This window comes from Pyrus communis, chromosome 5 (genome assembly GCF_963583255.1).
Source record: "Pyrus communis chromosome 5, drPyrComm1.1, whole genome shotgun sequence".
NCBI lineage: Eukaryota > Viridiplantae > Streptophyta > Magnoliopsida > Rosales > Rosaceae > Pyrus > Pyrus communis.
In genome coordinates this window covers 17,904,265-17,929,366 of record NC_084807.1, presented here as the reverse complement: position 1 = coordinate 17,929,366, position 25,102 = coordinate 17,904,265, and the positions used below count along the sequence as shown (strand labels likewise).

The following is a 25,102-nucleotide window of genomic DNA, read 5'->3' as shown; positions in this document are numbered from 1 at the left end:
AAAGAATGCAAAACTAAACTTTAAAACACTAAAACAAACCAAAAGACTCAAACATCACCCAAAACACTCAAAACTGCCTTAAAAACACTTTCTGGGCAGTTTTGAGCACTTTGGTGAATTTGGACGAAATTATGTAATAAATTGAATCAAAACACTTAGAAACATAAACTAAGACAATTTCTAACTAAATTGGACAATAAAGTAAAGGGGGATTGAGTTTTGACGAAATTAAACGAAATGAACAAATTGTAATTAAAGCAGAATGTAAATATGAATTTGATGAAATGGAATGAATGGAAGCTAGCCAAGGGGTTCATCTCCACACATGTTACACTTGCATAATAAAACGATTTCCAATTGCATTTCAATAAACCATGAATTCTCAATGCTCCAAGTTAATTAGATCCGCTTAAATTAACTTTCAGATTTCCCTAGATTCATTGGATTGAATGGAATACGCATTACAACCAAATTATTCCTAATCAAAGTCCCTAACTATGGAATACGCATGATAGAGACATTCAACAAGGATCATTAAGTTCAACGGAAATCATAAACATCGACGAGGCATTCATAACTATGGAATACGCATGAAACTTATGCCAAGGATTCGTTTAACGCGATTGTTTATAAGCAACCTCCACTACTTGTGAATATAAGTTCATAACTATTAGGTGAAACTCACTTATATTCTAGCGTCATATTCATGCATGAAAATTAAGCGTGCACTCTCAATAAACATACATAAATAAGTTATCAATCAAACGGTTAAACAAATTGAATCCACAACTTATGAAACGCAATTAGAAGTAATCAAATCAAAATGCAAGCATAAACATATATTTCGAATTCCCCCCCTAGCCAAGGGGGGTTTAGTTCCTCATACGTACAAAACAAAGAGAATCAAAGAAACACCTAAACATTCCAACAACTCAAACTTGAATTGTATGAACGTTTAGGCACTCTTCTCTTCCATTCCTCATTCGTACAAAACAAAGAGTATTGAAATTAAACATTGAAATCAAAGAAACACCTAAACATTCCAACAACTCAAACTTGAATTGTATGAACGTTTAGGCACTCTTCTCTTCCTCTTCGTTGTAGCACAAGGTCTAAGGATAGTTTGATGGTGTGAATGGCTTAGGGAGTGGTGAAAATGGAAGGGGGAGGCCACGGCAATGGGATGATTTCTGGTGGTGAATGTGCACGGCACTTTGGATTCTAAGGGGATGTTGTTGGTGTGTATGGATGAATTTCTGAAATGGAAGAGTGTTGAATGAATTGAGGTGTAATGCATGCTTATTTATAGGTGAAATGGGGGGAACATGACAGCTAGGAGGGAATGTGGCTGCATGTTTGAATGATTAAAGGATGCATGTGGGTTGGAAATGCATGTGTAAGCATGTGTTGGCTGAATTAAAGAATGTGAGGGAATGATGAAAGGGGAAACATGACAGCTAGGTTGGTTGAATGATTATGAGTGCATGTGGCTGATTTATGAAGGGAATGCATGTGATTTAAAGGGTGGGAGTGCATGTGATTTGGTTGGAATGATTGGAATGCAATCTGAAATGGGAGATGGAATGGCTGAATGTGGTGCAATGATAATGTCTTGTGGCTGAATGGATTAAAGAATGAGAGTGCATGTGGGTGGAAATGCATGTGGGTTAAAGAGTGAATGCATGTGCAATGACAGCTAGGTTGAATTAATTAAAGGGATTGCATGTGCAAGGTTTTGGTGTGAATGATTGAATGTGCATGTGGCTGATTTATGAAGAGTGAATGCATGTGGCTGCAAGGTGTGAATGATTATGGGTGCATGTGGCTGCAATGGATTAGGAATCCTTCAATTTCGTCCATTCCTTTTGCTCCAAACATAAGCTATCCATTCCAAGTCCAATTTTGCTCCAAAATGCTCCAAAATGCATCTTTTTGCTTCCTTAGCCATATGAACCTAAAAACACACGAAAATGGCTTAAACTACTAAAACAACTATGAATTAACAATATGAATGCACGAAAACAAGCTAAGTAAGTCGCCTAAATATGCTCCTATCAAATTCCCCCACACTTATCTTTTGCTCGTCCTCGAGCAAAACAGTAAAACAAAACAAACAAAACGACACTAAACAAGTAAAACACAACCTAAACCTTCCAACAATCGTCTCAGGGATTTCCAATGCACATGACAAGTTAAAAATCATTATTCCCACAGATTTTAGCCATCTTTACACTTAAGTACATTCTTACTCATAGTCACCACATACTAGTTCACAATTAAGCATTTTAAAACCATGATTTGAATGTTGTAACATGCCTTAGAGAATTTCCTCAATTCCTTATTAGAATGCACTCTATTTTCACACAGATTTTCTGACTACACACCCTACACTAGTTATATGTGAGAGATTGATGTAAATATGTAGACGAACACTCACATATATGTATCATAAAGAGAGCAATTTCTGGAGTTAATAAGCATGTTTAGGTATGATCTCATGAATGGAATGCTACTACTTAGAAGTGAGAACCAGTGACACCATAAGCTCATACCAAGTTCAAACTCCACAAATTGAAACACATAACACTCAAGATAGAAGTCACGGGTTGTAATGGGGCTTGGGGAGTTGGCTAACAATGAAAGGATAGGGAAAACAAACGTTCTTTAAGCAATAGTGAGCAAAGTATTGAATTAGGCACTTAGAATTCCCTTTAGAACGCAGAAGTCAACTTTGAACACCCAAGGGGAAGTCACACAAAACTTAGGGCCATATTCAAACTTTTTGGGCCCTTTCTTCAACAATCACACTTGTGAGTCCATTCTCACTTATTTTCACTCTTTTTCTTTCTTTTCTTCTTCTTTTTTTTTTTCTTTCACAATTTTTTTTTTTTTCCGTGCCTCCTTTAAGATTTAGGCACATACATACACACAAAAATCCATTCCCCCACACTTGTTTTCTGTAATAATGTCACTAAAAAAGAATTCCTTCTAAGTCATGCTCCACTATACTCAAGAACAAGGGTATGGGAAAGTCCTACTCTAAGCTAGGTAAGGGGTGATGTGGTTAACAAAGAAAATAGGCTAAACGAGGCTCAACAGGGTTAAAACTAATATATACGAAATATGGGAAGTAAGGCTATTTGGCTATGGTGGCAACTACACAACTTCATCTTGATATATGTTATGCAATTCAATGTCATGCTTTGAATGAAACGGATCTAAGTTCTAGCATTTAGTTCTATCATGATACAATTGCATTCTAAGTAGCAACCAAGCAAGGAATAATGAGATCATGCAACAACTTTAGAAAACAAAGAATCACAGAAAATAACTCTCCAAAGAACGTTTAGGCTCAAGTCTCACAAGGTTGTAGCGTTTGTTTGAGTTCCTTCCTTCAAGCATGTTACAAAAACGAATTTTTCTTTTATGATTGCATGTGAAGTCATACATTATAACCATAACCAAGCATATACCAAGAGTAAATCAAACTTTTCTCTATGTTTATAACTCTTTTTAACAGTCATGCAATTACAAACCAAATCCTTATCATTGTGTTGGAAGGTACCCTAAGACACAAACACACAAAAACGACTCAAAACACTCTTTTTAGGCTTTTTAAAACATGTTTTTCAAATTTTTATGTGATTTTCGGAGTTATAAAAACAAAACATACTAAAACACTCTAAAACAACTTAAAAACACCTTAAAACAGCAAGGAACAACATTTGAAGTTATGGGTGATAAAATCCCACGAATTTGCATCAAATATACTTAGTTACCCCCCCCCCCCCACACTTAAATCAAACATTGTCCTCAATGTTTTAAGCATAGATTCACACAAAACATAAGTAAACACACAAAAAGCAACTAAACATACTAAACATGGCAGAATGTAACTTAACAAAGAGAAGAGTTTAGGGACGCAAATCTGGTTATGGAGTGTAAATTCCCTCTTCTCCTTGGTGATTGCATTGAGGCTTTGATCTTTGTGATTCCACAGGCTTACTCTTGAACTGGTTTCTGCCCATCGTTGATTTTCCTTTGTGCTACTTCTTGAACTGGGCAGCAGGATTCTTTTGGTCTTCCCCGAAGGTCTGAGCTTCCTCCTTTTATCTGTTTCTTTGTTCAATCTTTCCAATTTGTATTGAAGAGGGTTAGAGGATAGCTCAGCATATGCAGTTGTTCCTTGTCTCCACATGCTTCAATGTATCATTTTCACTTGCCTTACTTGCTCCGTTGAAGATGACTACTCGAGAGCAACGCTAGGTAAGCAACCAGGAATAGATTCCAGGCAGTTAGCTCTAAATCGAAAGACTGACTCCAAGTGCCGGCTGATTGCTTCTTTCACTTTGCCATGCGAGTAAGAACAAGGACAAAGAAAAAGACAGGGAAAGAGCATGATATGAGATACTTTTGCTTTTGACCTTGATGATATGAGATACCTTTGCTTTTGAAGAAGCGGTGAATGAATCAGCACATGTATTTGTTGTGCTGTTTCCTCCTGGGTCATCTGTACTCCAGGCATCTGGTATCATCATTGGGGAAGAAGAGGAATTTGAGTATTTCGAAAGGCTTTGCTGGGAGTGCGCCCTCAGAGGTGAGGAAGAGTTGGGCATTTTCTTCAGGTCTGCCTTGCCACAAAAGACGAAGGTCGACATATATAGAGATAATATCAAGTGGTGGTACTGTTCTTTTACCCTTGTCGACAAACGTCTCTTCGATCCCGCAAATCCAGCTTTTTGAAATAGTGGCGCCTCTTCGATCTTTGAAGACGCCTCTTCGATTTCTGAGCAGGCGCCCCTTCGCTTTCTGAACGACACGTAGTAGTGCGGATGCGGCTCCTTTTGACAAAGCTGCACGCGTCTTCTGAAAAGCAGAGAAAGCGTCGCCGAACTTTGCGCTTGTCAGCTAAAGATGTGTAGTTGCGATGATGGCCTCCACGTGTTTTCAGCTTTGTCAGAAATCTTTTGACAAAGTTGAATGTGTTTTCTGAAAAGCCGAGGGAGCGTCGCCTAACTTACGCCGGAAAATCCGGCTCTTTGAATCGGTGGACGCGTCGCCTTGGCTTTTTATAGAGCTATCGATCACCGCCAACATACACACTCTGAAGATCTCCCATTCTTGAAAATTGTCTCCGGCCCTTTGAAAATTTACTCCATCCACCCCTTCTCTTTGAACACTTTTGAAAAAATGGCAAACTCATCGAACCTTAGCTTAGATTTGAGTCTCAGCAGCGATCCGGTTGCGCCCCGTCAAGGTAATGTATGGCGCCCTTCTTTTTTATCTTCTAACGGTCTTCTTACAGGTGAAGACTCCGTGATGCAGGACACCACAACAACTACAATAGTAGCTAGGAACCTCCTCACTCCAAAAGATAGTAGGCTGCTGTCAGGACGGTCCGATGAGTTGGCCGTTCAAGAGTCCCTCGCACTTAGTGTTCAGTGTGCGAGCTCTGTGTCCAACATGGGCCAACGCCTGCTTGCTCGCTCCCGTCAGGTGGAATCATTGATGGCAGAGGTGGAAAGTCTTAAGCAAGAGATCCAGCAGCTTAAGTACGAGAATAGAAGTTTGCATGTGCTTGCAAATAACTATTCGTCGGGCATGAAGAGGAAGCTTGATGAGCTGCAAGAATCTGAGGGTCGAATTCAAAGTGACCATCAAAGGTTTGCGGCTTATCTCCAGAGGCACCTTTTTCCTGGGTCATCCAGCGTTTGGCCAAGTATTGAGGCCTGGAATGCTCTAGCTCCGATGCCTCCCGCTTCGATGCCTTCCGCTCCGATGCTTCCCGCTTCTATGCCTTCCGCTTCTATGCCTTCCGCTTCTATGCCTCCCGCTTCTATGCCTTCCGCTTCTATGCCTTCCGCTCCAACGCCTCGTAGTGGGGCTTCACGTAAACAACCTCTGTGAAGGCTCCATCTTTCTCCATGTTTAGTAATTTTTTTTTTTTTTTATTTTTTTTTTATTTTTTTTATATATATATCAAATCAAACGGCATGGAATTGGTCCTTGAATGGAAGGTGATACTTGAAGTGAACCGGCATTGGTTTGAATTCTAGTGTAGGTGCCTGATTCATAAAAAACAACAAGTTAGTATAAAATGTAATGAAATTTGGAAAAGATGACTTACTTGTTTTGTTCGACAAGAACTCAATGACAAACACCACTCCTTTGAAAGTTTCAGGGATATTGGACTTGGCCAGATTGCATGTGATGGTTATGACTTGTCCAATGTCATCAAATTCAACTTCTTTGGGTTTTGTGGTTTCAAGAACGTCCTCTTTGATGAATTCATGACATTCCCTACTTTTCACCTTTGGAAGGGCTTCCAAGATGTCTTTTTCACCTTCTTCTTCCTTGGAAGTCATGAATCTGCAAGGAATAGGGATACTTGTTGGAACGGGGTTAAAAATAATGAAATTTGGAACAACCATACCTGAATTAGATGGCATAGGAGCAATAGGTGCCTCCGGTAAAGGTGTTTCCACCTTTGCCGTGGGTTGGGTGTATTCCTCTTCCTTGTGATTTGATTTTGATGGTTGAGGGTCCGTTCCAACCTCCTTGTCACTTCTCAACATGATTTCCTTGGCAGTTTCAAATTCTCCCTTCGGATTTGCAATGGTTGAACTAGGGAGTTCGCCTTGGTCTCGAAACTGTCCTACGAACTCCGCGATCTGCCCAATTTGCTTTTCCAAGTGGTCCAACCTTTTGTCTTGATTTTGGCCCTCCTTGACTTGATTTTGTGAGCCCTGCACCAAACAAATTAATTCATTAAGCTTTTGATTATAATCTATTGACGAACTTGAGTTTGGTTGGGCATATTGAATATGAGGTGGCTGCCAATATCCTTCTTGTTGAACATTTTGAGGTTCCCACCACATAGAAGTTGAATGATCACTCCAATCCGAATTGTAAGTATTAGAAAACACGTTATTCCTTGATTGAAGATCAAATGTACCAACGCTTTGCATTTGGGACCTTTCCATGAGCTGTGACAAAAGAGAAGCATTATCAAGTGCCATGTTGTGCTTCTCTAGTACTTGAAATCAACAAACAAAACAAAAATCAAAAACTAAAACTAAAATACATAACAGAAACGAACAATCCAAGAGATTAGCAAATTTGCTAATCCCCGGCAACGGCGCCAAAATTTGATGCGAGAATTATACGCACACAAATTAAACCCTATTTTTGTCAAATTGTAGTAAGTATGTAAGTAGGGATCGTTCTGGACCGGGGATTAGGAGGGATTGTTAATCACTTGGATTTGACTCAAAAACGTAAAAACACAACTTAAAACACTATACTAGACTCAAAGAATGCAAAACTAAACTTTAAAACACTAAAACAAACCAAAAGACTCAAACATCACCCAAAACACTCAAAACTGCCTTAAAAACACTTTCTGGGCAGTTTTGAGCACTTTGGTGAATTTGGACGAAATTATGTAATAAATTGAATCAAAACACTTAGAAACATAAACTAAGACAATTTCTAACTAAATTGGACAATAAAGTAAAGGGGGATTGAGTTTTGACGAAATTAAACTAAATGAACAAATTGTAATTAAAGCAGAATGTAAATATGAATTTGATGAAATGGAATGAATGGAAGCTAGCCAAGGGGTTCATCTCCACACATGTTACACTTGCATAATAAAACGATTTCCAATTGCATTTCAATAAACCATGAATTCTCAATGCTCCAAGTTAATTAGATCCGCTTAAATTAACTTTCAGATTTCCCTAGATTCATTGGATTGAATGGAATACGCATTACAACCAAATTATTCCTAATCAAAGTCCCTAACTATGGAATACGCATGATAGAGACATTCAACAAGGATCATTAAGTTCAACGGAAATCATAAACATCGACGAGGCATTCATAACTATGGAATACGCATGAAACTTATGCCAAGGATTCGTTTAACGCGATTGTTTATAAGCAACCTCCACTACTTGTGAATATAAGTTCATAACAATTAGGTGAAACTCACTTATATTCTAGCGTCATATTCATGCATGAAAATTAAGCGTGCACTCTCAATAAACATACATAAATAAGTTATCAATCAAACGGTTAAACAAATTGAATCCACAACTTATGAAACGCAATTAGAAGTAATCAAATCAAAATGCAAGCATAAACATATATTTCGAATTCCCCCCCTAGCCAAGGGGGGTTTAGTTCCTCATACGTACAAAACAAAGAGAATCAAAGAAACACCTAAACATTCCAACAACTCAAACTTGAATTGTATGAACGTTTAGGCACTCTTCTCTTCCATTCCTCATTCGTACAAAACAAAGAGTATTGAAATTAAACATTGAAATCAAAGAAACACCTAAACATTCCAACAACTCAAACTTGAATTGTATGAACGTTTAGGCACTCTTCTCTTCCTCTTCGTTGTAGCACAAGGTCTAAGGATAGTTTGATGGTGTGAATGGCTTAGGGAGTGGTGAAAATGGAAGGGGGAGGCCACGGCAATGGGATGATTTCTGGTGGTGAATGTGCACGGCACTTTGGATTCTAAGGGGATGTTGTTGGTGTGTATGGATGAATTTCTGAAATGGAAGAGTGTTGAATGAATTGAGGTGTAATGCATGCTTATTTATAGGTGAAATGGGGGGAACATGACAGCTAGGAGGGAATGTGGCTGCATGTTTGAATGATTAAAGGATGCATGTGGGTTGGAAATGCATGTGTAAGCATGTGTTGGCTGAATTAAAGAATGTGAGGGAATGATGAAAGGGGAAACATGACAGCTAGGTTGGTTGAATGATTATGAGTGCATGTGGCTGATTTATGAAGGGAATGCATGTGATTTAAAGGGTGGGAGTGCATGTGATTTGGTTGGAATGATTGGAATGCAATCTGAAATGGGAGATGGAATGGCTGAATGTGGTGCAATGATAATGTCTTGTGGCTGAATGGATTAAAGAATGAGAGTGCATGTGGGTGGAAATGCATGTGGGTTAAAGAGTGAATGCATGTGCAATGACAGCTAGGTTGAATTAATTAAAGGGATTGCATGTGCAAGGTTTTGGTGTGAATGATTGAATGTGCATGTGGCTGATTTATGAAGAGTGAATGCATGTGGCTGCAAGGTGTGAATGATTATGGGTGCATGTGGCTGCAATGGATTAGGAATCCTTCAATTTCGTCCATTCCTTTTGCTCCAAACATAAGCTATCCATTCCAAGTCCAATTTTGCTCCAAAATGCTCCAAAATGCATCTTTTTGCTTCCTTAGCCATATGAACCTAAAAACACACGAAAATGGCTTAAACTACTAAAACAACTATGAATTAACAATATGAATGCACGAAAACAAGCTAAGTAAGTCGCCTAAATATGCTCCTATCAGTAATATACCATCCCCTTATTAATTAAAATGCTAGTGTCACAACCTGATTGGAGAACATTTAAAATAAAATAAAAACTAATGAAAATGGCTTGAAAAGTTTTAGTTTTAATAAAAAATCATGTTATAAGTTTTGTTTAATGATTAGTATAAAACCCATATTAAAGTAGTCCAACTAAAAATGGCCTAACTATAATAAATTATGATTTGTCGATTTTACCCCTAACTTTTTTAGGTTGAGTTCCAGATTTTTGTTGTTAATGGAGTTCATCATTGTTTTGCAGACCTTCTACTTTTTCTTTGAAACAAAAATATAGATCCTCATGCTATTTAATTTATATTTTGGGTAAAGAACAAAAAACTACTTCAACTATTAGTGTCACAACACTTTCATACCTTATCTTTTAAAATTGACAATGTCATACCTCATCTTTACAATTTGTGTCAATGTTATACCTTCCGTTAGCTTGGCCGTTTATTTCTCAGTTAAATGCTGACGTGGCTTGATCCAGGACCTATTTTTTATTAAAAAATTAAAAAAATATTATTAAAAAAATCATATAATATTATTTAAATATTAAAATAATAAAAAAAAAGTACATAAAAAATTTAAAAAATAAACCTCTCCTTTCGTCCCTCCCTCCTCTCTCTCTTCCCCATCTTCCTGCAACCCAGAAAGAAGAAGAAGGAGGAAGAAGAAGAAGAGAGCAAAAAAAAAACAAAAAAAACCCAAACCAAACCTAGTTCGTCCCCCCTCCCCCCACCACAAACCCAATGCCCTGCAACCCAGAAAGGAGGAGGAAGAAGAAGGAAAAAAAAAAAAAAAAAAAAACCCAACCCCGAAGGAGGAAGAAGAAGAAGAAGAAAAAGAAGAAAAAGACGGAAAAAAAAGAAAAGAAAAGGGAAACCGAGTTCGTCCTCCCTCCCTTCCCCCCCCCCCCCCAACCCACGCACCCAACCTGCAAAAGAAGAACAAGAAGAAGTGAGAAGGAAAAAAAAAAAAAAAAAACCAGTTTGTCCGTCCCCCCCGCACCCACCTTCTTCCCTCCACACCCATTCCCCCCATTTTCTCCGCGCCCAAGTTCTCAACCTTCGGAATCGGCCTAGCAAAGGTTTCCTGATTCCACCTCAACGAGATTTGGGTTTTTTTCTGGGTTTTTTTTTTTTTTTTTTTTGGGTTGCAGGTAATGGGTGCGAGGTTGGGTGCAGAGGGTGGGTGCGAAGGTGGGGAGGTTGGGTGCGGAGAGTGGTGCAGGGAGAATAGGGGGTGGGGAGCGGGGAAAACAAATTGGTTTTTTTTTTTTTTTTCTCTCTTCTTTTTTTCTAGGTTGCAGTTGCAGAAAAGGGGAAGAAGATGAAGATGGGGAGAAGAGAGAGAAGGGGGGAAGGGGACGAATTGATGTTGGTTTTTTTTTTTTTTTTTTTTTTCTAACTTTTCTTTATTATTTTAATATTTAAAATATTAAATGATTTTTTTTAGTTTTTAATAATTTTTTAATAAAAAATAGGTCCCGAATCAAGCCACATTAGTATTTAACTGAGAAATAAATGACCAAGCTAACGGAAGGTATAACATTGACACAAATTCGTAAGATGAGGTATGACATTGTCAATTTTAAAAGATGAGGTATGAAAGTGTCGTGACACCAATAGTTGAGGTAGTTTTTTGTACTTTACCCTTATATTTTCTATTATTTCGTTGATACGTGATTGTTGTTACTATTCATAAAGTATTCGAGGTATTGTTTTTCAATTTTTCTTCGTTAGTGGAGTTCATCGTTTGTTTCTCTAGAAAATAAATTTGAGATCTGCATGTTATTCAATAATAACGACAAGTCACTATTTCTGGACTGTAAAAGTAAACTATTTCTGGAATCTAAGTCACTGTTTCTAGATCCAAATGAAATAGACACACTGTTTCTTAAATGTAAGCTAGAAAATAAATAGTGTAATTCATTGTATTTGAATTCAAAGCAAAATAAGCATCCTATTTCTTAAATATAATCAACTGATACATAAAAGAAAAGAAACAATCAAATGTTAAAACATAGACTGTTTCTAGAATCTAAGTCACTGTTTCTGGAATTTAAGTCACTGTTTTTGGATTTTGGTTCTTTTCTTTCCAGATACAATGTTTGTTTGTGCATAGAAAAAACAAACGCTGTATCTGATTTTTTTTCCAGAAACAATGTTATGTTTTGGGTTCTCCAGAAACAGTTTTATGTTTTGGTTCTTTTTTTTTCCTATTTATAGACGCTTGATATGTACATACATCACCGAAACCGTAGGTTCTTATTGGATCTGATTGGAATAAAATACTAACACTATAAATTGTTCGTGGTGCATATAAGAGGATGAGGATGAGGACAATGACGAGGAAGATGAGGATAAAGGCACGAAAAAGGTAGAGGATGAGGACGATGACGAGGAAGATGAGGATAAAGGCACGAAAAAGGTAGACAATAGTTTTGGATGGTTTTTTATTAAACTTTGAGCCCTTTTGGTTAAATAACATTTTAGGATGATTTTTGGTTAAATATTTGTTGACCCACGCCTTTTTCATTAAAACTCCCAAAAAAAAAAAAAAAAAAAATGGAGAGTTGGTCATGTGGGAAATGGAGAGAAAATCATTTTCTCTTGCTTTATTGTTGGAACCAAGGTCCAAAAACAACAGAACCATGGTGGTCGTCTATGTATTCCTTTTCGGCTAAAATTAGATCTTTCTTATTGGTTCAAAGTTTCATATCGGCTAATCTAATTTAATGTTTTATTCTTTTATTTTATTTTTTGGGTACAAAGATGAAATTTATTACCAATAACAAGAACTTTCAAGATAAAGGCTCAAACAAGCAAAATTTGGCCATCCAAACAAACCAAAAGATGTCCAATCAAAACAAATCGTGGTGAAACTTGACTGAAGATCAAATCTTGGATGAATAAAAAGGAGAGACACCTATAGGGTGAGAAAAGGGCAAATTTGACTAAAGAGCAATGGGAAAAATGAATGGAAGGGAGGAAAGGAGGAGACAAAGAAAGAAAGGAAAGAACCCCCACAAGCCCCAACTGCAACTAGGATCGGCGGCACAAGAATTGGACGCAATTTGGAACCACTCACACGAACGATGAGAATCGCCCTCAAATAGAAGGAAGGTCTCTTTAATGTTTTATTCTTAATTTGCATGTACTTGTGTTTTATGCTTTCATTGTGCTTTGATCTTCTTCCAAATTACTTTCTGTTAACAAAGGATAAACAATTTTTCTTCTTGGTTGTTATTAAGATGGAAGGTGACAAAATCAGGTGCTTTTTTTGCTAGAATATTTCAATTCTTCATGTGGACTATGATTTTCTAGGGTCGTAGTAAGTGGATTTGAATACATTTACCTCAGAAGTCTGGTCATGGACTTAACAACTCCAAGCAGAGATGGATTAACGGAGCAGTGGTGCCATCATCATCATGTTCCGAAGCATTTGTGCCATCATGGACTTCGTTGAGAAAGACCATGCTTGTTCCGCAAGATGTGAGGATCTGATTTGATGCGGAATTATCCAAATCCTCTATATGTCTTGAAGTTCCAACAATCTAGGAATTGGCATGCACCGTAAGTAATCACACTCCTAAAGAGGATGCAATATCTACTTCTAGATATCCTCTAGGATTATCCCAACTTAGAACAATAATCTATCCCTAAAAAGGTATCTTCCCCTACTGGTATAAATACACTATTGGGCCCGCATCTAGTAACACAATCATTGCATTCTAATTCTCTTGCCCATTGCTTGAGTCTTATGCTTGCTTACTAACTTGACCATCAGAGAGCCATTGACCAACACACACCACCACTTCCCCCCACAATGTCTTAGGCTTGCTCATGGTTGTTTCATGTTTTATTGAGTATTCAGATTTGTGCCTCCACCATCCACATCGGTGCCTAAATTTGGTTCCAACAATTGGTGCTCTCATTGAGAGTGAACTCATATTCCTCTCAACTAGATCACTCTACCTCTATGGAAGCTCTTCCCAAACGATCACACTGCGATTGTGTCATCACCCTATTGGACGAGAATACTTTCGTCATAAACCAGGTGTGGGAAAACATGTTAAATATACAAGAGTCTGTAAAGGATCTTCGAAGAAGTTCACAAGCCAAAAAGTAGGCGAGACTCACTAAACTTAAGACTTGAGTGAAAAACATCAAAGACACTGTCTCCCATTTTGAGGGGCTTACTGTCCAAGCAGCACCAACTCAAACTCAAACAAGAATCATTGGTCTAAGCTCAGATGCGCGGCCCCAACTACCTATTCCCAAAATGCGATGCAAGAAGCCTTAAAAAGCTCATAACCTTTTCCTAATCCGATACTCGGGAAATGACCATTCTTAAGAATCAATCGCATAGGCGGAAAGTAGGAACACTTAAGAATGATGTGAAAAGAGAAAAAGGTAGCATGTAGGAAGCCCCAAACGATGGCTTTAATCAAAGGGCCACCACCTGTTGACCCTAACACCCTGAGGTTTTTCGACCGAAATTTGGAAGTTGTTAACCCTTCCCTCGAGAAGGTGTTCTTGTTGTCAAACTGCAAGTCTCAAATGCTATGGTTAGTTGAGTCTTCATTGATGATGGATCAGAAGTAAGTATCCTCTTTAAGGGTGCAGTCGAAGAAATGAGCATTCTTGATGACATCAATAAGAAGAGGGCTACCCTCCAAACCTTCAATGGGCCCCCCATGCAGACCTTGGGAACAATAAAACTTACCGTTCAAGCAAAACTATACAACTGTCTGGTGGCCTTCCATGTCACGGACTGCCCAACTCCTTACAATGAGAACTGATTGCACAGTATGGGAATCATCCCCTCAACCAACCAACTACTTATTTGCTATCTAGCCCTAATCGAAATTTACAAAAGGCGGAATGTCAAAGAAGGCATGAGAGTTGGAGGATCGACGTGAGGAAAGGGAGCTCTCATCAGTGAGAAGCAGACTCCATATAGATGCCTCTAAATCACTTAGGCAAGCACCATTCGAACTACAAGTGATGTGATTCCCATCCTTGGGATATGTAAGCAGTCCATTTTGGACTCAATCCCACGTTGATGTCCAAGCGAAGCAAGTCCAGGGAGAACTCATGTACTTAACGCCCCACACCATAGGTTATTCCTAAAAAATAATCCCTAATGTAATATTTATATTATATTATCTTTTCTTAGACCAGTGATTTGGTTCTCTTTTCCAGAGATATGTAGACAGTCATTCTCAGATTCAATCACACCCCCTTGTTAACAACCCTATTTCCTTTTTCGATAAAGAAATTTTGAAGTTTGTTTATCTTATGATCAATGTCTGTGTTTTCTTTATTTTTCAGTGATGCAGGGAATACCTCAATTACTTGAGCAAAGCACAACTTTGAAACTTCGCATGATTGCAGGTCTAAAAAGTCAAAGTAACACTGTCAATGAGTCTCTTTTAGCCCAATCTATAGTGTTAGGTTAGCAGCTTGAGAGACTCGCGATTGGTGAGCTACGAGCACAGACACATCAGGTCATGGAGATATACACACTACAAGTTCTTGAACTGTATATACGATTGGCTTTATGTGAGGGGTGGCATTGATCAGGCGACGGGAGAATGGTTGATGGGTAAATTGTAAGTTTTTGGTCTCTTTATTTGTCTTTAATTTTCTAACTAATATATGTTCTGGTTTTTCTGAATCTTTTCAGCTCATGCATCAATCTTTGGTTTGCGATGCTCCCTTTCAGTAGGAGAAGAAATAGATTGAATAGGGCAATTTGTACCTTGTTTTTGCAATGAGTTATTTACATTATCTTTGAGTTGTTAGGTCATTTTATCCCCTTAAGTGTATCATTTTATGGTTTTCAATTAATTTCCTTGAGAAATTAAGAAATTATAATCAAAGTATAGAGAAATGAAGACAGAATTCAACCAAGATCAGAAACGTTAACATCAAGAGCGTGTGGTGCAATCAGTCTTCCCATGCTTTTGTTGACAAGAACCTCAATGTTTACCCCTATTTATCAGTTAGATTCTTCATGTGAAGCTGCAATTTTCACAAAGGATTATAATGAACAAGATCAGAGCAAAATGATTTCACATTTTATGATCTTTCAACATTCATGTCAATTGTCAAAACAAGTACAACATACAACTCAGTATATTTGACATCATCGGTTGCTGGTTCTTTACGGTTGAGATCAGATCAGGCCTCGTTATCTTAACAACAAAGAAAAAGAATTCTTAACAACAGAGAAAAAGAATTTGAATCATTAAATCTAATTTGAGTAAGTAAGAGTGCATTGTTGGTTTAATCGACTGTTCTCATCAGTCCTCAGTTCACCCTCACCACCTTCATTCTGTTGGAAAAATAGGGTCTAATTGCTATATTAAATCACATGGAAAATCAAGAAATAATTAAGCATGACAGATGAACCATTGGACTGGCCGAGCAACCACACCCTGTTTGACAGAAATGAAGAGTGCAGCATTGCGTTACTGTAATGGATATGGAACACCAATGAAAATGGATTTTCCCCCACATCACCCTCAATAATACAGTGCTCCAGCTGCAACATGAAAACAAAGATATGTTTATATATTAACGATCAGGAAATTGAGATTCTTGTGATTTTATGGTTATTCGATCTTCACACCATTTTGTTGGAATATCAATCACAGCTTGGAACGTTATAGAATAAAAGAACGGCCTTTTTTCTGATGAAAACCAAAATATCAAAACAGCATTGTGGTAAGCTTTGATAATGCAGAGCCCAAACTCCGTAGTAATTAATTTGGAATCATACGCACCTCTTGAATGAGAACAACCTCAACAGTTTCCACAGTGAACGTAACTTGAGTTTCTGTTACAAATGCAGAAACCGAGATGACAAATACAAGTCGAGTTAGTGACATATACAAGATGTTATTTATGAACAGATAGCTGCTAAAAGCAGCAAGTCAACTTATAAAAAAAAATCAACGAAATGCCATTAGATACCTATGAATGTCTAGGATCGGTCATTATGTTCGACAAGATCGATTCTATTAAAATTTTATAACATTCTATTGACAGTATGGACAGTACAGTATGGACAGTATGGAAGGGAATATTGCACGTGAAAAGGAATGTTGTATATTCCTTGACAGCTAGACACCACATGGTTTGCTGCTTATTTTTCTCTAGTTGCTGCATCATGGACAGCAAGCACAACACCCTGTATTGCATTTGTTTATTGCATGCGTATGTGTGCATGCGTGTATGTAAAATGTGTATAAACCATGCTGCCGTTGCAGCAGTTTAATAAGAAAACAACAACAAGTTGAAACCAAAACTTCAAGATGGTATCAGAGCAGGAACTATAGGGTCCTGCCTCTGTTGTTTATCCTTCTAGCTTGTTCTTCTTCCTCTGTTCATCATTTGTTGTGATGGCAGAAGATATCTCATTTAGTTCTGAGGCTACAAGTTCCTCAACCCTAACACCAGCCAACATGATACACGGGGAGAGCAACCCACGACTGTGCTCCGTGTTGTTGAATGAGTTCAACTACTTGCCATGGTCACGAGCTATATCTCTTGCTCTAGGAGGAAGATCGAAACTAGGGTACGTAAATGGAACCATCAAGCCTCCAGATTCTTCCTCAGCTACCTTTGATGCATGGCACTCAAATGACCAGCTTGTTATGTCCTGGATACTTAACTCGATGGAGCCCAAGTTGTCCGAGATCTTCAGTTACTCAGATTCTTCACACATCTTATGGGAATCGATCAAGGAAATGTACGGCAGTCAACACAATGCTGCCCGTGTGTTTGAACTGAAGAAAAGCCTCGCTGGACTTAAGCAAGGTAATCAAACTTTCATTCAGCATCTTGGAAGCATGAAATCTATGTGGAATGAACTTGATCTATACCGTCCACACACCACTGAATCCGCTGCACTCTTGAAAAGGGCTGATGAAGATAAAGTGTTCCAACTATTGGCAAGCTTGGGAGTTGAGTATGAAGACTTGCGTAGCCACTTACTAATGACTCCTGAGCTACCATCGTTCGTCAACGTGTGTCATGCAGTCCAAAGAGAGGAAACTCGAAGGAAAGTAATGCATGTTGAGCCCCGGTCTAGCCCAGAAGCTAGGGCTTTCACCAGTAACCACAACTTCACTAGTGAAAGGCTTTTTAATGGAAAGAAAGCTGACTGGAAATGCACATACTGCAACACCAAGGGGCACGTACGGGAAAAATGCTGGATTTTACACCCTGAGTTAAAACCTAAGTTTAACAAGGAAGGAAAAATGATCAGGGATGGGAAAGGGTTTGCGCCTAAAGCCTTCCAATCTAAAGAGATGTCAAACTTCACCTCAAGCCCTATCTTCCTGATCAATGAGTTTGCCGCATTTCTCCAAAAAAAGAGTGATATCGCTGAGGGTAACAATGTCACCACGGAAAATTCCACAGAAATGCTTGGAAAATTTGCTGGTTTTTTGGCAAATTCAAACACCACTACATCCGGCAATATCCCAGGTATCATTTGTGCACTTTCCACGACTCTCAATCTCACACACGATTTTTAGATTGTAGACTCAGGTGCCACTGACCATATAACCAACAACCAAGCTTGTCTACATGAGTTTCAATAATTACCTAATCCTACTCATGTGTCTGTAGCAAATAGGAAAGGGGAACCAGTCCTAGGAAAAGGAAAAATTAAATTGATGGGGAGTGATGTAGAGTCTACGGCACTATATGTACCCTCATTTCCATTTCAGCTTCTGTCCATAGGAAACATCACACATACTTTGAACTGTCTTGCTATTTTTTCTCCTCACACAGTTGTGTTTCAGGATCGAGTCACTCAGAAAAAGATTGGTGAGGGTTTTTTCTTAAATGGTCTGTACTACATCTCAAAGGAGTTCAATCAAATTAAGGAACCCATTGCCACCCTAAGCCATGTCCAGAAGCATCAACTTTGGCACCAACGCCTCGCTCATCCCTCCGAACCAGTAATGTCTAAATTATTTCCAAATTATTGTACCAACACACATGAGTGTGAGATCTGTCAAATGTCAAAAGCCACTAGGCTACCTTTTGTACCCTCTAAATCTAGAACCAGTAAACTCTTTGAAGTTGTACACTCAGATATTTGGGGACCTTCCCGTGTTGAGTCATTTGATGGGTACAAGTATTTTGTTACATTCATAGATGACTACTCTAGGGTTACCTGGTTATATCTCTTAAAGTCTAAAAGTGAATTTTTTACAGCTTTTCAAGACTTTCATAAGCTAATAACCAACCAATTCTCCTCAAAAATATATACCTTACGGTCAGATAATGGCACCGAGTATACCTCCAATAATCTGTCAAACTACTTGAGCAGTCATGGTATCTTGCATCAAACTAGTTGTGTGGGTACACCACAACAAAATGGTGTTGCCGAACGCAAGAATAGGGATTTATTGGAGAAAACTAGGTCTCTTATGTTTCAGATGCAAGTTCCCAAGAGATTCTGGTCCCAAGCACTCCTCACTGCAGCCTATATCATTAACAGACTTCCCACTCGTGTCCTGAATTCCAAATCACCTTTTGAAGTTATGAAGGGAAGAACTGCTGATTTAACTCATTTCAGGATTTTTGGATGCACTTGTTATGTTCACGTTCAAGCAAATCATCGTGATAAACTCGAACCTCGAGCTATCAAGTGTGTGTTTATGGGGTACTCGAGTTCTCAAAAGGGATACAAATGTTATAACCCACACACTGGGAAGCTGGTTGTCTCTAGGGATGTACGGTTTGATGAACTCGTTCCTTTCTTCAACAATCACTCCCCGAATAGTTCTCAGGGGGAGAGTCTAATGGATATTTTTCCACTACCAACTCTTGCTGAAATCCATACAGACACCCCCCATACCACCCTATAAGTGATTCCCCAGTTGATGAGATGGTCAGTGAAGATATACCTCGTGCCCCAGCACCAGTTGTTGCCACACAACCAATTGTAGCAGCACCAAAAAGGAACCCAACTCGCGATCGCAATCCTCCTCTACGGCTACAAGAGTACATCACTTACAGTGCAAGGCATCCCATTTCTGAAGCTCTTACTTATCACAAACTGTCAGCATCTCATGCATCCTTCCTAAGTCAGGTGACAAATAATGTTAGGCCTAAAAAACTTTCAAGAAGCAGTATGTATGCCCGTGTGGAGAGAAGCCATGCATAATGAGCTCAAAGCATTGAACGAAAATCAAACCTGGAGTGTGGTAGACCTTCCCAAAGGGAAGAAAGCCGTAGGGAGTACATGGATTTACAAGACCAAATTCAATTCCAATGGTACCATTGAAAGACACAAGGCACAATTGGTTGCACGGGGGTTCACTCAAACCTATGGTATTGATTACAAGGAGACTTTTGCTCCCGTCGCCAAAATGAACACAGTAAGGGTGTTGTTATCAGTAGCAGTCAACCACGACTGGCCCTTGTTTCAAATGGATGTTAAAAACGCATTTCTTCACGGTGAGCTTCAAGAAGAGGTGTACATGAAGCTACCTCCAGGACACCCTCAAGAACAAGAACCTACCAAAGTCTGCAAGCTTCATAAAGCTATATATGGACTTAAACAGTCTCCTCGAGCTTGGTACGCCAAACTGAGCTCCGTTCTTGAAGTGGCAGGGTTCAAAAGGAGTCATGCTGACTCCTCTCTCTTTGTTCGAAGTGGTGTCCAAGGGAAGCTCATAGTTCTTATATATGTTGACGACCTTATCATCACGGGGGACAACATGGATGAACTCGAGGCTCTTAAAAGGTCGCTTCACCAACAGTTTGCCATTAAAGACTTGGGAACCTTGAAATATTTTCTGGGAATTGAGATGGCTACCTCACTTGCTAGCAAACTTCAAAGGAGGTATGTTCTTGACCTTCTTAAAGAAGCACATATGGTCAACTGCAAACCTGCTCGTACCCCACTTGCTAGCAAACTTCAATTGGATGCTCCAGGTAAACCCCTATCAAATCCTAATGTGTATCAACGCATGGTTGGGAAACTCATTTACCTCACTATCACAAGGCCTGATATTGCTTACTCCGTTAGCCTTATCAGTCAGTTTATGCATTCTCCTACATTGGTTCATTGGGAAATTGTCAAGAGAATACTCTGATATCTCAAGGGTTCGATCGGCAGAGGCATACTCATGCAGAAAAATGAGTCTAATAACATTCTGGGCTATACCGATGCTGACTGGGCTGGTAATTCCCTTGATCGAAAATCCACCACAGGTTTTTGTACCTTTGTAGGTGGAAACCTTGTCATCTGGAAAAGTAAAAAACAAACAGTGGTTGCACGGTCCAGTGCTGAAGTTGAATATCGGGCCATGGCAGCAACAGCTTCTGAACTCATCTGGTTGAAGAGTCTCCTTCTTGATCTTGGCTTCACCAGCAAAGAACCCATGTCCTTATTCTGTGACAACCAGGCTGCAATGCATATTGCATCCAATCCTGTCTTCCATGAACGGACTAAACACATTGAAGTTGACTGCCACTTCATCCGCACTCAAGTTCAATCCAAAGTCATCGAAACTGTGTACACTAGAAGTCATGATCAACTTGCGGACCTTTTCACGAAAGCTCTCGATTTTACACAGTTTCAACGGTTATTGTTCAAGCTTGGATCAATCAACCCCCTTGATCCAGCTTGAGGGGGAGTATTGACAGTATGGACAGTACAATATGGACAGTATGGAAGGGAATATTGCACGTGAAAAGGAATGTTGTATATTCCTTGACAGCTAGACACCACATGGTTTGCTGCTTATTTTTCTCTAGTTGCTGCATCATGGACAGCAAGCACAACACCCTGTATTGCATTTGTTTATTGCATGCGTATGTGTGCATGCGTGTATGTAAAATGTGTATAAACCATGCTGCCGTTGCAGCAGTTTAATAAGAAAACAACAACAAGTTGAAACCAAAACTTCAAGACATTCAAACCAAGGTGACGGAAGATGGTTAACACTTTTTTATGATTTAATTGTAGAGCTAATTGTGATACTTGAAGCTGCATGCTTTAAATGGACTGCATCTCGTGATCATTTAACACCACTCCATAAGTATAGATGATATCGTTTGTTAAAAAAAAAAAAAAGCTCAACACTGTTGCACTGTAGTTGTCACCACTACAAAAAAATTTGGGTGGTCCAGTGTACTGGATACTCCGTATGTTTTAACCATTAGATCTTAATTTTTATATTTTTGAACAAAGATTTAACGGTTAAAACACCTGAAGCATCGGGTACTCCGAAGCACCGAAGAAAGTCTCGTTACCACTATCTTTATGAATTAGTCAATTAATAAGTCAAGTCAACACCTGGCTACTCGAACTGTCTTTGTCTAATGGCTTATTTACTCTAACAACCCCTCAAACTCAACTATCCCTTCACTCTGCCTTGAAATTCAAAAGTCACTCAACTCCTTGAGTGTCTTCTCTAAGTCTCACTTTTCCCCATGCCATTAAATTCCATTAAAATTTCCATTAATGTGCTAACATTGCATCCATGTGAGGACCACACATCCAGTGAAATTTGTTGATGCACATAATCAAGTGGACCTTAAATCAACGTAATGTTTGGTGAAGTGACCTATGCGGGGGTGCTCAGGTCGTTAAGTCATGTTGATAATGTAAAGAGATCAGGATAGAGAAGTAGACAAGAGATGAACGTGATTCGTCCTAATTTGGGCTATGTCCACGAGATTAGAGAAGTTCTTATTAGTAACTTAGTGTTTACAGGCATCCTAAGATCCAAGAGCCTCAATTGTAGGAGATGAGTCTCCTTTTATAGGTGAGGAGAGTCTCCCATCCTTGTCTGGGATGTAGAACTCTAGGAACATTGTTTGCCACGTGTTCTTGAGCAAGTGAGCTCCAAGTTGGAGGAATGGAGAGTTTTCGGTGGTTATAGTTGATCGGTACTCGGTGGTTTGGAGTCGATATAATATGGTACAAACGATGCTCCCCTAAGTTCCTAAGTGGGGAAAAACTTCTCAATTGGGGACTTGCCAAATCCAAGTAAACAAGTGATCACGAAACTTCTGAGTGCTAAGGCATAATGGCACATGGTGGTAGTCCCCCTTAAGTCTCCAATCGAAGAGGATTGCCGATGGAGGTGCCTTGATTTTTGTCCAATTGCCTCAGTAATGTCTGAAGGTTGAGAGGCTGCATAAATTGAAAAGCTTCCTGACTATTGCAATTCTCTCTACACTTTGCCGCAACCTCTCTCTCAATCTCTATAATTCTTTAGTCAAATAGGCCTAAAATAGTACTTTACTTTTGCATTGATGCTATTTACATTATCTTTAGGTCCTTTTTGTCCCCTTTTACTAAGTGTATCACTGTATGGTTTTCAATAAATTTCCTTGAGAAATTTACAAGAAATTATTAATCAAAGTACAAAGATGAGATTCAGTGAAGTAACATCGAGAGTGTGTGGTGGAATCGGTCTTCCCACACTTTTGTTGACAAGAACCTTAATGTTTACCCCTATTTAACAATTAGATTTTGCATGTGAAGCTGCATTTTTTCACAAAGCGTTATGATGAATAGGATCAGAGCACAATGACTTCACATTTTATGATCTTTCAACATTCATGTCAATTGTCAAAACAAGTACAACATACAACTCAGTATATTTGACATCCTGGTTGAGATCTCGTTATCTTGACAACAGAGAAAAAGAATTTGAATCGTTAAATCTAATTTGAGTAAGTAAGAGCTCACTGTTGGTTTAATCGACTGTTCTCATCAGTTCTCAATTCAGCATCACCACCTTCATGCTTCAGCCAACGTAGAACATGAGGTTACCGAGTGTTCCAACAGGGCAATTGAGCATGAGAGATGTACCATTGGACTGGCCGAGCAACCACACCCTTTTTGACAGAAGTGAAGAGTGCAGCATTGTGTTACTGTAATGGATATGGAACACCAAGGAAACTGGATTTTCGCCCCCAGCACCCCCAATAATACACTGCTCCAGCTGCATGACATGAAAACAAAGATATGCTAATATATTTTGTGATCTGGAAATTGAGATTCTAGTGATTATTCGATCCTAACTGTGCTTAAACATTATTTTGTTGGAATATCAATCACAGCTTGGCTCGTTATAGAATAAAAGAATGGGCATTTTCTGATGAAAACCAGAACATCAAAACAAGATTGTGGTAAGTTTTGATAATGCAGAGCATCAAACACCGTATAAATAAATTTGGAATCACACGCACCTCTTTCCTGAGAACAACATCCGCATTTCCCACAGTGAACGTAACATGAGTTTCTGTTACAAGTGCAGAAACTGAGATGACAAATACAAGTGGAGTTAGTGACATGTACAAGATGATGTTGAAATATACAAGATGTTGTTTATGAACAGATATTTGCTAAAAGCAGCAAGTCAACTTATCAAAAAATCAATGAAATGCCATTAGATACCTATGAATGTCTAGGATCGGTCATTATGTTCGACAAGATCAATTCTATTAGAAGTTTATAACATTCAAACCAAGTTCTGCCTTTAGAAACCACAATAAAGTAACGATATAATTCACACTCGGTTAAAAACTGCAAAACTTGTCAATATTACAGGATTTAAGTTTCCTATGTCTAGTAACTTGGTATAACATTCTGAAAGTCTTTCAGCATTCATACGCCACCCACAAGTTTATCACAATCTGTTAAAAACTAGAGAGTATGAACCAAAGTCTCCGAAAATAACTCAATCTTTTAGAAGACTTGTAAATGCCATTTTGCAACTTGTATGTAAAGTGAAATGAAGTTGATCAACATGTTCTCATAAGCATTAAGAAAATAAAAAAGAGGGCATGTTATGAATCACAATCAGTACAAATTCAGCAAGCAATTAAAGAACGATATAGTACCTGTCATCCCAAAACGGCTTAGATTCATGATGAGACCTCCAAATATGCCCGAAGGTATTCCAATGACCACATCTCAGGAATGATCATCCGACCATGGTCAATTGTAAACAAGTCTATTTGCACTTCCTCAAACATCTCAGTTCCTAGCATTTTCGAAACCGAACATAGGAAAACAAAAAATCAAAATCAGAAAGTGAATTTGCAGGTAACTTATCGAATTTAGATAAAGTTTACAAGAAAATAGGATTTCTGATAAGCCCATCAACAAGATTGATTCTTGAATAGTTGAATATAAAAACTTTCGAAAACTTGCTGAAGAACTGTCAAATAATCAAAACCCAATTCTACTCAACTTTCAAAAACTTGCAGAACTATCAAATAATCAAAAAACCCAATTCTTGAAATCTTGGAAAAATAAAAAATAAAAACGAATCAGAACTGAAGAAGTCGAAAAGGGTTAATTAAATTAATTTGGTACGTATGCACTGACTATGAATCTGATCGACGGAGGCCTACACCGCCATAGATGCCGAAAAAATCATCGTGCTCCTCGTAATGACTGAGATTGTTATAGAAGTCACGAAAGCTGAGGACAAGCCAGAGGAGGCCTTCGGTGCAGTATAAGTTCTCCCTGATAAGAGGTCACAATCGAAGGGCTACGAGGAGGCCTGGGATTTGGAACATTGGGATGGGAAATGTGGCCGTTGTCAGAGTGACGTCGTCATTTGAGATGAACATCTCGCCATTGAAGCAGCCTGTCATGAAGAAGGCAGCCACGGCCTTCCTCAGAAGAACAGCACTTGCTTCTAGGCTGAAT

At 38.7% G+C, this 25,102-nt stretch overlaps 1 protein-coding gene across 1 annotated transcript; it reads left to right on the top strand.

The window, feature by feature from the left end:
* Positions 1-16,802: 16,802 nt before the first annotated feature.
* Positions 16,803-17,942, top strand: LOC137734335 (uncharacterized). Its single transcript, XM_068473619.1, has one exon. The coding sequence runs from the start codon at positions 16,803-16,805 to the stop codon at positions 17,940-17,942; it is 1,140 nt and encodes a 379-aa protein (XP_068329720.1).
* Positions 17,943-25,102: the final 7,160 nt, after the last annotated feature.